Raw genomic sequence first — 11,560 nt, 5'->3', positions numbered from 1 at the left:
TCCAGTTCTGGGCCCCTCAGTTCAAGAAGGACAGGGAACTGCTTGAAAGAGTCCAGCGCAGAGCCACAAAGATGATTAAGGGAGTGGAACACCTCCCTTATGAGGAGAGGCTGAAGGAGCTGGGTCTCTTCAGCTTGGAGAAGAGGAGACTGAGGGGTGACCTCATCAGTGTTTACAAATATGTAACGGGTGGGTGTCAGGATGATGGAGCTAGGCTTTTTTCAGTGATATCCAGTGATAGGACAAGGGGCAATGGGTGTAAACTGGAGCATAGAAGGTTCCACGTTAACATCAGGAAGAACTTCTTTACTGTGAGAGTGACAGAGCACTGGAACAGGTTGCCCAGGGGGCTGAATTTAAATTTTAAGTAACTGACAACTTCATGCCACCAATTTAAAAGCACGGAGGTGTGCAGTTTTAAGAAATCTTGTATTTTAACCGAATTAACTAGAAAACAGTACTATGCCTATACCTCTACATCCTCAGCAAATTCCAAACTAAAACTTAACTAGAAAAAAACTGCAGCTTGTAATCACTGTAGGAAACTAAGCCTGCACTAGACTAGTGTTTTTACGGTGACGTAGAGATTACATAGCCTGCATGCAGTCAATATGCAAACTACAACACTCACAGAACTACCCCAACCATACAGCTGAACCAATATAAGAACTGGGGGATCAGAGAATGAATTATTATCTTAAACCTCTTTAAATAAGCCTTAATAGTCGAAGTAAGCTGTTGTTACCGAGTTTTCACATCGCTGAAGGAAGATGCGCGTGAGCTTCGCCGCAGGGCCCGCTACACGGCCGATGTGAGCACGGCCAGCTCCGAGCGCTGCGAGCTAGAGAAAGCCAGCGAGACGCCCGCAGCGGCCCCTACACCGCTCCAGCCACAGACGGCGTCGCACAAGCCCGGAGAGGCCGAGATGGCCGAAGCCCAGGGCCGCGGGCGGCGAATGGAGAACAGGCAATGAGGGGAAGAGGGTGAGGGGGAGGCCGCCAAGCGTGCTCTGGCCCGCCAACAGCCAGCCGTGGTCCGACCCCGCGGAGAAGCCCGGCCTCGCCACGGTCCCGGGACAAGGCTTAAGGGAGGAAAGGTGGTGGGCAGCCAGGCGACATGAAGAGGCCGCGGCCCCGGGAACGATCGCGCAGCGATTCCACGAGGGTTAGGCTGCTCAGAATAAGCTGAGGGCGCGACCCCCACGCCCGTGGTTACACGCAGCGTCCCAGGAAACCGGGCGCTCTCCCTCATGCCATCCACCCACCGGACACGCCACCAGGACAGGCTCCGCGCCGAGCCCCGCTGCCCGCAGTCCCCGGCACAGCACCACCAAGATGGCGTCCTCCACCGCCCCCCACAGCGCTCTGAGACGAGGCTGACCCGCGCCTGCGCCGGGCCCGCCCCCTCCCCTACGGTTGGACCCGCACGAGCGCTTCCGGACCCTCTCTCGCAACCCTAAGCGCGCATGATCCGACCACGCAAGAGTATCAAACACTGCCGGAAAACATACACCTCGTGACACTCGCGTCTGCCTCTGCGCATGCGCAGGCCCGCGCCCGGGGCATTTAATACGCGTGTGGGCCCTTATGGCGTGCAGATGGAGTTGGTGCCGTGTAGGTTGTGGGCATGGGTGCTCAGGGGCTGGTTTCGTTGCGATCGTCTGAAACGGATTTATTTAGGGCACGGTATCATGTCCGTCACCGCCGCTCTGGCGTGTGTAGCGGTGTCTTCGGCTTCTCTTTTCCATTAGTGAAGAAGGACGAATGGTGTAAGGCCGTGTTCAGAGAAGGGAAATTACTTTGGTTGCGCAGCTGCAGCGGAAGTAGTTATTTTATCTTGGTGCTTACCCCACCTGCCTTTCCCTTTTAGGTATTTTCCCTGTATTTCTGTGTTTATTCTGTACTTGTCTGCTCCATTTCAGGTACACAGAAGTCTGTACGGTAGGTCTGTAAGCTGAAACGCTAAGTTGTAAATGGGGACTGCTGTGTTGAGAGCAAGGTGTTAAGTTGTAAATTGGGACCGCATTGTTGTCAGCAAGATGTGCCAGGGTAGCCTTGGGGTATGTATAAAACAAGGGTAGCTTGTGAGATAAGAAAGGAATGACCAAGGCTGATGGGCCGGTTCCTCAAGATAAGGAGCAAATCAGAACTAACCTAAATCACGGGCACAATCGTGAAGTAATTCACAAGAGTCATCACATGCGCAATCACAGAGCTCAATCAGGGCACGATTATCTAAGACTGTCAGAGACCCACCGCGACCACCACTTGGCAAGAAAAGTGCACGTGTAATTAAAATGCAAATATTACAGTTAGTTCCACGAAATCCAATGTAATACATTTCCCGTAAAGGTTGTAAATACGGGTAAGTTTGTTGGATGCTGCTTGTAGACTCTAGGTGCATTCACCTTTGCAAAATGATTCGCATGTGCGCCCAGCGCTGCAATAAAGAATGCCTGCTTTGTAAAACTCTAAATTGAGTCTTAGACCGACTTTTGCGGTAACATTCACCTAGTAACTCAGCCTTTAAAAACTCACTGAACCCCGCAGAAGAAATCCCATGAGGAATAACGCATTTGGCATGATGCTTAGCGGCTTCCAAGCAATGCTAGTAGAGAAAATCGTAATAGGCGGTTCACGCACAGGAAAGTGGCTGTAAGGGATTAATTAAAACCCAGGACGTTAAGTGCCCTGCAAGGTTTTGGTAATACTTGAGGGAACGTGAACAGGAGCATCCTGGCAGGTAAGAAAGGCAACGGAATAACTTCGGCTGCGCACCCGTTCTTCAAGGTATTCTGTGTGTTTGCCCTGTTACAGTTTCCTCTCGGCAGGGGAAAATAACACGCACACGTTACGTTTGTATTGAGCACCGTCTAACAGGTTTAGAGATGAGGCACCAGAAAGCACAACCAGGTCTCTGTCTTCCCCTGACTTCTTCCCTCCGATCTTGTCAACCTCCATCAGTCAGACACGCTCCTCTGCACTACACCTCCCGGCTCTGAGCTGCTGGAGTGTTTCTAACCAACACCCCACATCCTCCCCGGAGCCTGTGCCCTCCTCGTCCCGCCCACCCTCCACCCCTCACGGCCGCGTGGCCTCCCCCCGCCGCCCGTCGTACTACCGGCGGCCGGCCGAGGCGCGCTGTGGTAGCTATGGCGACGCCGTGGCGCTGGGCAGCCGCCGCCGTGCTGCTCCTGGCCGTGTCGGCCGCGCTGCCTCCTATCCGCGGCTTCTCCCTCTCGCTGCAGCGACCCGCGGACTGCGGCCGCGACCGCTACTTCGACATCTCCCGCTTGGCCTGCGCTTCCTGCGGAGCCCACCAGCGACCGAGCGCCGGCGGTGAGCCACCCGGGGCGGGGGGAGGCCGGGCTGCCAGGGCGCGGGGCCCTGCGCCGAAATCCACCTTCCGGCAGCGGGAGGTGCCGAATCGGGGCTCGGGGTTTAGCGGTGGAACAGCAGTCCTCGCGGCAAGGCTGGAAATGCAGCGAAAGGGCCAGGAGCCCGCCAAGACATTAAGTGTCCGCAGCACAACTTTGGTTCCTGTGCCCGAGATAGATCCCAGAGAAGCGTCTGTCGTTTTATAGAGATACGTCCCAGAGAAACGTATTTTTAATAATGTCTCGTTCCTCAGGCATTTGTATAGTTATAGGTATTCACATTTTTATGAGCAGAATTCCATAGGGAGCTTCCATGACTTTAAACTCCCTGACAAAGCTTGAATGTCTGAGATGGTAAGTGTCTGAGATTTTCAGGCTCTGCACATACTAATCCAAGTCCCATGTTTAGAGCATTATACAACACGCCTTGACAGTAGTAAATGAAAAGTACAAGTGATAGTTCACTTTCTGTAAGAGATAAAATGGTATGATAGTGTCTATCTTTTATAAGTACACAGCCCGGCAGAATTGGGAGACAAAGAGCCAACAGCACCTCTCTTCAGAACTGGTACGTCAGTCAGACGCGCTGATGTGGATGGCTGTGTTAACCACTGCGGTGTAAAAAGCTGGTTACCTCTTACACCGCCATTGTGGCATCTTAGAAGAGTAACCCTTTGCAGAAAAAATGCACTGTAATAATTTTCAGACCTGCTGATAATGTGTCAAGATCCAGAACTCCCTTTTAGACATGAATCTAACTAAGAGAGGATGGTCTAAGAATGACTCTGGCAGGATTTAGAGGGGCAGGTTTTATCTCCTATTAGAGCAACTCATAGAGTTTAGTCTTTAAAAACCCACAAAAAAAAACAAGCTCTGTTCCACCCTGGTTTACAAGTCAACCTAGTATCGCTTTCCTAAAACATCTGTACATACTGTAACATGAACATTTTTTTTAAAGCAAGATGATTTTCATACACATTTCACATGTTTTATTCATCCATCTCATAATTTGTATTGATCTCTTGAGGACAGTAGCAGTTGTTCTTAGTATTCTCTGGGAAAAAAAAAAAGTTTTATATAGATTGAAAGTGTGTTTGTTTGTTTGTTGGTTTTTTTTTTTCAGGTAGTTCATGTGTATGTCAGCCAGGATACAGGATGGTTTCTAGTAATGGGGGGTCCTCTGTTTGTGAAAAATGCCCAGAAAATATGGTAAGTGTGAAACTTTTAATACTTTGCCATAATGATAATGCTTTAGTAATTTTAAATTTCCTCCTGACTGCAAGTTATTTTTATGATTTAAAATTACCTTGCACATTAGTCTTTGCTTGGGAGTTTAAAAGACCATGCTTTTAGGTAGATCTTTTTTCTTCTTTAGAAGTGTTTATTGCTATTATAATGCATTTTTTTCATATAAATTTGGCCCCCACAGACAAGGTAAGAGTATTTTAAATGTTTAATTTACCTCCACTGCTTTTCTGTTTCATGTTTTGTTATTCTTGCCCAGGGAACACTGTTTTATAGAATGCCAAAGATGCTTTTCAGCTCCTAGGCATCTTCCTTGATTATTTTTATAAATCCTATAATCATAATACTGATAGACCCCAATACTTTATCTTTTTTACTTCAAAATGAGCTGCTACTATTATGTTACTTTCATTACATCTGTCTTTCTGGTATGGCCAGTCCTTTTGACTTTTCTTGGCAAATCAGGCTGTAATTTTGGATTATATTCACAGCATTGAGACAGTGGCACCAGGCTTAACCAGCTTTTTCCCACTATAGTAAATAAATATTTTTTCTTCAGCAATAAACACCTTTTCAAGGTAAAAGCCTTCCTGATAACTTCTTTCTCTCCAGTAACTATAGAATAAATCTGAAGAGACCATCTTAGTTGTGTAAGTTAGGTGTTTAGTGTGTAGTGGAAGTTCATTTCTCTCTTCTTTCCATCTTCCTGCTATGTTAGACAAAGACATTGACAAAATACGTTGGCTTTTTGATCATTCTGCTGTTTCGTTCCTGTAATGGTGGTATTTGTCTTTGATCCTATGGGAAGCTGTATGCAGAGATAAAATTATATTCGTGGAAAAGGGAATAACATCAGTGTCACCTGAAGATGAGCAGTTATCTCCATTTTCCTCATTGGTTTTAATCTGTAGTGCAGCTACTTCCTAGTGTAAAGTAAGTGTGGATGTTTGGGTACGTGCAAAATTCCATGCAGTTATATAAGCTGCTTCTCTTAAAACCCCTCCATTTCCATTACTTCTGTATATTTATATGCAAATAGTCTATTTATACATTGTTATGTTTATTGATTTTTTTTCGCAGTGTAGAACCTCTGTATCTTTTTTTTTTAAACTTCTGCTTTTAATCAACTCTTACCTTGACTAAAGGGTGTTAGCTCATGGGCTCAGAGAATCTTGACACTTTTTATTTTAGCCTATGTTTGCATAGGAGTGACTTTTGCCAGGTTGTTCAGCCTTTTCTTACTCTTTAAAAGCTTCGTGACTGTTTCTGATGCTGTTGTATCTGAACACATTTTCTAGTTAATAACAGCTGGACCAGCTGTTCTTCACAGGTATTGGGTGATATGTGTATTTTTTAAAAATATAATAGTTTTACGTTTTATTTTAGACTGGAGTTACTCAAGATGGTTGGAATTGTATTACTTGCCCTAAAGGTCTAACTTCAGAAGGAACATGTAAATGCCCCAATAATGAAATATTAGGTAAGAAATATATGCAGGTTATATTAGTGCTTGTTTTAGATATTTGAGTTTATGAAGACATGCTCTTCTAATAAAGAAGAAAGGAAATTTAACATATGTTTACATGTCTAATGTAAAGATTCAATATTCCTTTTGATCTTAAACCTCGTTCCTGAAAGACAGCAGATAAATCTGTACCATTGCTCATTGCAATAAAAACTGTTATGCAAACATTAAAAAAAAAAATACTAATGTATCACTTCTTTTAAGCTTGTTTGCACTAGGTGGAGGCATTAAAATTGGAATAAAACCAATGTCAATATAGACTAAGAAAAAAACATTGCAATATTGTGAAGTATTTAATATCTAGGTACGTTGCAGTACAGGAATTATACATATATGAGTAGGTGGAACAGAATAGCCAGAGCAAGTCAAGCAAACTATTGTGCAATAATATCAGCGGATTTCATGCCTCCCTGATACACAGGCGTGTATTTCTGATTTCCTGCAATCTGCTTCCCTGTATCTGTGCCTCTTACTTGGTGATCTCTGATAGTTGCAGGGGAATTTAGTAGACACAGAAAATTAATTTTAATATTAACTTTAGCGTCTGCATTAACTAAATTTTTGCTTATCTAGCACAGTAAAAACCTAACAGCAAAGTATAATTTTCATCAAGGGTATGAAGCAGATAAGCTCTTGGAAGATCTAGTTTTCCTTATTTTCAAAGACACAGTATGGAAAAGGCTTTCTGTGTGCCTGTAAGTTTTTGAATAAGAATTACTAATGTACACTTTGGTTACATTTCTAACAGAGCTACTAGAGAATCACTGTTTTCCGGATTATTAAAAGAGTGAATGCCACTCATTTCCCTTAAGCTTTCAAGACATTATGGTAAAATAGTGAGAGCTGATTCTGTAATTTAACATGCAGAAAGAACATTAGTATTGTAATTATTCTGTGGTTTTGTTGGGTTTTTTGGTAGGTTTTTTTTAATAATTGGACTGTAAATCTCTTGCCAAATGATTTAATTGCTGGAAGATGCCATTTTGAAACTTTGAATTTGTGACATTTGCATGAATAATTTCAGATGAATATTAAAATTACTTTTTTTTCCCGTAATTTGTAAACTTAACATTTGAGTTTTAGCTTGGCGGTGAAGCCTTGGTTTGATATTTGGTTCAGAATAAATAAAAAAACCCAGCATAACTGGACATGAAATACTGCTTTTCTCATTGAAACTAAATTGCATATACATAGCTATAAGCAATGCACCTATGCATACATGAACGTGCATTTATAGTAGAAATTATTTGCAACTTGTGCTCTTTTTTTTTAATAAACTCTTTATTTTAGATCTGCATAGATACATTTTCACACTTTTCTTAATGTCTGTGGCATACTGTGTGTCATGCAGTTTTATCACAGTTGAGTTTATTTTCCACCTAGTGGAAAGAAGAATCAATGGCATTTTGCTTGATGAAGCATTGTGCTTACCTTGTAACGGAAGTGAGCAATCCTTCTCTGCTTCAGATGCATCAGGAAATAGGTGAGTATCTTTTGCCTTTTGTGATGATAAATTAGAATGGTTTTGTTCTTTTTAAATGAGTATTATTGAGGAACAGCATATATCTTTAGGTTTAAAAGCAGTGAATTTGAAATTCTCAAGCCTCAAACAGCATGCTTTGTGTTCACTGATGACCAGTGGTTTGGTTAGTTGGTTTTGCTTTAGTGTGACTGAAAAGATTTGGACTGAAACAGCAGAAAGAGAATTCTTATTTTGGTAATTAACTATTTCATTTCTATTTCACTGACAGAAGAAATAAATCAAGTTATGTCTTCTGGATTTCAGTTTGAACTAGTGAAGATGTTGACGGTGTTTTCAGGCATACTATGTAATCAGCTATCACTAAGTAGTAAATCTCATTTTTAAGTGCATGCTTCATGTTTGTGATCCGTAGGTGTGTACGATGTGAACAAACATTCATCAATGCAAGCAAGTCGTGTGACTGCAGCAGCCCAAACATTTTAGTAAGTGGAAGAATGCTTATTGTATAAAGCTCAGAAAAAGAAAAGTTATGTTGACAAGAATCTAGATTTCCATTAATTTTTTACTTTTTTTTTTTTAGACTGGTGGGCTGTGTTTCAGTGCTGGTGAAAACTTACCCCCAAAGGCAGTTGCAACTGTTCGTTTTGCACAGCTGGTAAGTGTGTTTACTCTAAACATTTTCAAGCTATCCCATTATATTCTTTCAGTAAGCCTTCTACATTCAATTATTGAAAAACAAAGGTGGTGATTTGTTTGATTTGTCTGATCATGGTGATTTCAAGGTAGCTTGCATCCAGATAGAGTATAGCCTTGTAGACCAGGCAAGTATTATTCTAATGAAATATATTTAAGAAAATTCATGCCCTCTGGAAAATTGAAAAGGTGAAGCAATTTACATGAATTTGATATCAAAAACCAGTATTATATGGTCTATTGTATGATATGTATTTAAAACACACTCTTGTATCAGAAAAACAGGAGGTTTTCTCCTTTCGCTTTTTTTCATATGTAAAATGGGTATTCATGTAAAATCTGTGGAAGAAGATACAGGAATGGAAAGGACATTTTTAGTTTTCAGACAGATAGAGCTGATAGAAGAAAATGGACACATGCAGTTTGCGACTGTGTTTGAAATTTTTGACCACCTTGAATTGGCTAATGGGTAGAAATATGTTCTATTGAGAAGAATGAAGGTGTTTTCTTCATTTTAGCTAATGAACTTCTATCAGTTGTCAGATCTGCTCAAAGGACCGTTTTCCAAGTAGTTCTGAACTGAGGAAATGCTATGTGGCTAATAAATGTAGTTTGTTCTTAACTGAATTAATGTTAAAGACTAGTGCTTGAAACAAAGCAAAAGGCAGGCTTGCACTTTCCTGATAGCAAATGTTGGTTTGACTTTCTGAAAATTGACATCTTCTAAATAATATTTTATTGAAAAAATGTCTTTTCAGTTGCTCACTGTATGTACAAAAGCGATGTTTAGTTCAAATATGAGTAGTTACAAAAAACAGGCTGTGAAATAATTAATTTGGCAAATTTGGCCCTGAGATAGATTTACCACCAAGTCAACACCTTATCCTTGAAATCATTGGTACTTCCCTTGTGCAGTAAAGAAAGCTCCTTCAGATCTTAAATATTTCTTCTCTTTTTCTATATATTTTGCCTGATTCAGCGATGTGAAAGAAGTTACTGCATTATGGCTGTGTTTTGAACAGAGCTGATTTGATTACGTTATTTACAAAGAATAGAAAGCTCTTTGAAAAAATAAGTAGCATCTTTTAGCTGGCACAGTTTTCCAGACTGTTATGTTATGGATGTATTGTTCTGAACACAGACAATGAAGCAATTTGTTATTTACAGGGTATAACAGTGACATCAGCATGGTTTCTGAAAAACCTGCAGTCCTCAGCCTCTGCCTGTTGGGTGAGTTTTGTCAATGTTCGCAGTTTGCTTTTGTATACAGAAGTCATAATCTGTATGAAAGCATGACACTTTAATTTTTGGAACTTAGCTTACCTATTTTTAAAGACTCTTATTTTGAGATGACAGTAGATGAGAAAGAAGTAAATATACAAAATGTTTAGCATGAATACTGAGTGTTAGTCAGTGTTAATGCAAGTCTTCAGGGTTGGAATCTTCATAAGGTGAATGGTGCTAAAGAAGAAATCCTGCAATAATCAGTAGGTATGTGAACTGTCATTGGGTCTACCCAGTAAGGGATCACTCAGAAAATTAACTTCTTACATATTCACTATTGATTGGCAGCTGGTCTTTACCTCTTTCTTGGCTTTCAGTTAGTTATTTTGGTTTGTGATGGAGAAGGATAACCATACAACCATCCTTTCTAGCTTTTCTTTGCTTTTTTGTATGCAAATGTTACTTACCATTATGTTCCTCTGGGTGGTGGTAAGCAGGGGTTAGAAGAGTGGTTGCAGCCACAGATTCATGCACACTTGTGAAGAAGATATGCTTCACTCTGCCTCCTTTTTGAGAACTGTTACCACACATGCTTATTTTTTCATCTGTATTCCTCTCCTCAAAATCAGATTTTAACTTCTCAGGCCTTAACCTTTCCTCCCAGTACATCATGACTCAAAGGGTTACATGTCCTACAGGTGTATAAGGATCACAACAGTGGATTTGCAGAATTCCATGTTACAGAAGCAGACATAGTCCTTATTTCCTACGTTTCCTTATTACAGATTACTACAAATTATTAGTAATAAAATGAGTATACTTATGATTAATAAAGCAGGTTATGTATGTATTCCAATGGGAGCAGCAATCAGTAGTAGCAGCAAGCATATATTTCAAGTTACCACAAAAGTATTGTTAGTAAAGCAGCGAATACACTTATGATCTATATGTGTGCCTACATGTATATATTATTCAAAATAGTATCAGTACATTGCTTACCAATCCACTCCCAGGAGTGGGGCCTTAAAATCAATGACAGATGAAGTCTTACTTCAAAGGTGATTTGTGTTGCAGAGTCTGCAGTCAGACAGGCAACCCCAGCAGTGGTCTGATAAACTGCCTAGAGTTTTATCAGGCAGCGATAAACCTGATCATAGAACAGTTTGTGCAGGCAGCGTTCTTTGTATATGTGTGTTTGTGCGAGTGAGACGGGGACGGATTCACTCTCCATTTTGGGTAAAAAGCAAGTGATTTTTATATTGCCGAGACATAAGGTGGTGTAGGACAGCACTACCTGGGCAGCTGATGTTTTATATTCTCTCAGACCAGTTTTTATTTTTCCAGACTCTTTGTCTACTCTTTCAGTTAGAACACCCAATATCAGTTGCTGATTTCTACTTTCTTAGAGTGTTTTCCCTCTTTTTCCAGACTATTTTTCACCTTTCCAGCGGATAAGTTGCTCTTTCACTAATTATTTTTGTGCTTATCAGTGGTATCTCAGGATGTCTCTGATGTTTAGGTACCCAGCTGCACTTCCCAAGGATATTTGTGATTCCCAGGCATAGTTCCAAGGCTAGCAGTTCCCAGACTGCAGGCATTCTCTCTGTCAGTATTTCAGCAGACTTCAGTATTTTCCCAGATCACTTTTGTGGCTGCTCCCCCATGACCGTCATATAAACACAGCTCTGAGGTTTTCTCCTACTTACTTTCTCATTCTCTTTTACAAACTGAGACTATCCTCATCACTTACATGAGTTTATCCTGTTTGCCTCAGCCTGCTGAGATCTTCAGGGGTGCTGGCTGAAAGTAATGTGCAACTGCGGGTCATACCCACAGAAGGCAGTAGGTGGTGGCAAATTAATACTAGTGCAGTGATCACTGCGCACAGATGCCAGGCCTCACTTTGGCCTATCACACAGCAGTGTTTGTTTACCATAACTGAAGAGTGGTATAAGTACAACATAGTTTAGGAAGAACAGACTGGAAAAAGTACTAAAACTGGAAATAAGATACT

General features: G+C 41.5%; 1 protein-coding gene across 2 annotated transcripts in view; it reads left to right on the top strand.

The window, feature by feature from the left end:
- Positions 1 to 1,693: 1,693 nt before the first annotated feature.
- Positions 1,694 to 11,560, top strand: part of TMEM67 (transmembrane protein 67) — a 30,866-nt gene continuing 20,999 nt past the window's right edge. Inside the window, exons 1-7 of one of the 2 annotated variants that reach the window (XM_061371075.1) lie at positions 1,694 to 1,822; positions 4,500 to 4,585; positions 6,008 to 6,101; positions 7,530 to 7,629; positions 8,042 to 8,111; positions 8,210 to 8,284; positions 9,490 to 9,552. In XM_061371075.1, the coding sequence (XP_061227059.1) occupies positions 4,532 to 4,585; positions 6,008 to 6,101; positions 7,530 to 7,629; positions 8,042 to 8,111; positions 8,210 to 8,284; positions 9,490 to 9,552 (456 nt within the window). In that variant the 5' untranslated portion in view covers positions 1,694 to 1,822; positions 4,500 to 4,531. Of the gene's footprint in view, positions 1,823 to 3,081; positions 3,339 to 4,499; positions 4,586 to 6,007; positions 6,102 to 7,529; positions 7,630 to 8,041; positions 8,112 to 8,209; positions 8,285 to 9,489; positions 9,553 to 11,560 lie in introns of those variants that run through there. The other variant, XM_061371073.1, reaches the window with a different exon arrangement.

Source organism: Neopsephotus bourkii, unplaced genomic scaffold (genome assembly GCF_033783945.1).
Source record: "Neopsephotus bourkii isolate Nb327-2 ecotype Australia unplaced genomic scaffold, CSIRO-AGI_Nbou_v1 NB_1558, whole genome shotgun sequence".
NCBI lineage: Eukaryota > Metazoa > Chordata > Aves > Psittaciformes > Psittacidae > Neopsephotus > Neopsephotus bourkii.
The sequence above is the reverse complement of the archived record's forward strand: the minus strand, read 5'-3'. Positions and strand labels throughout refer to the sequence as shown.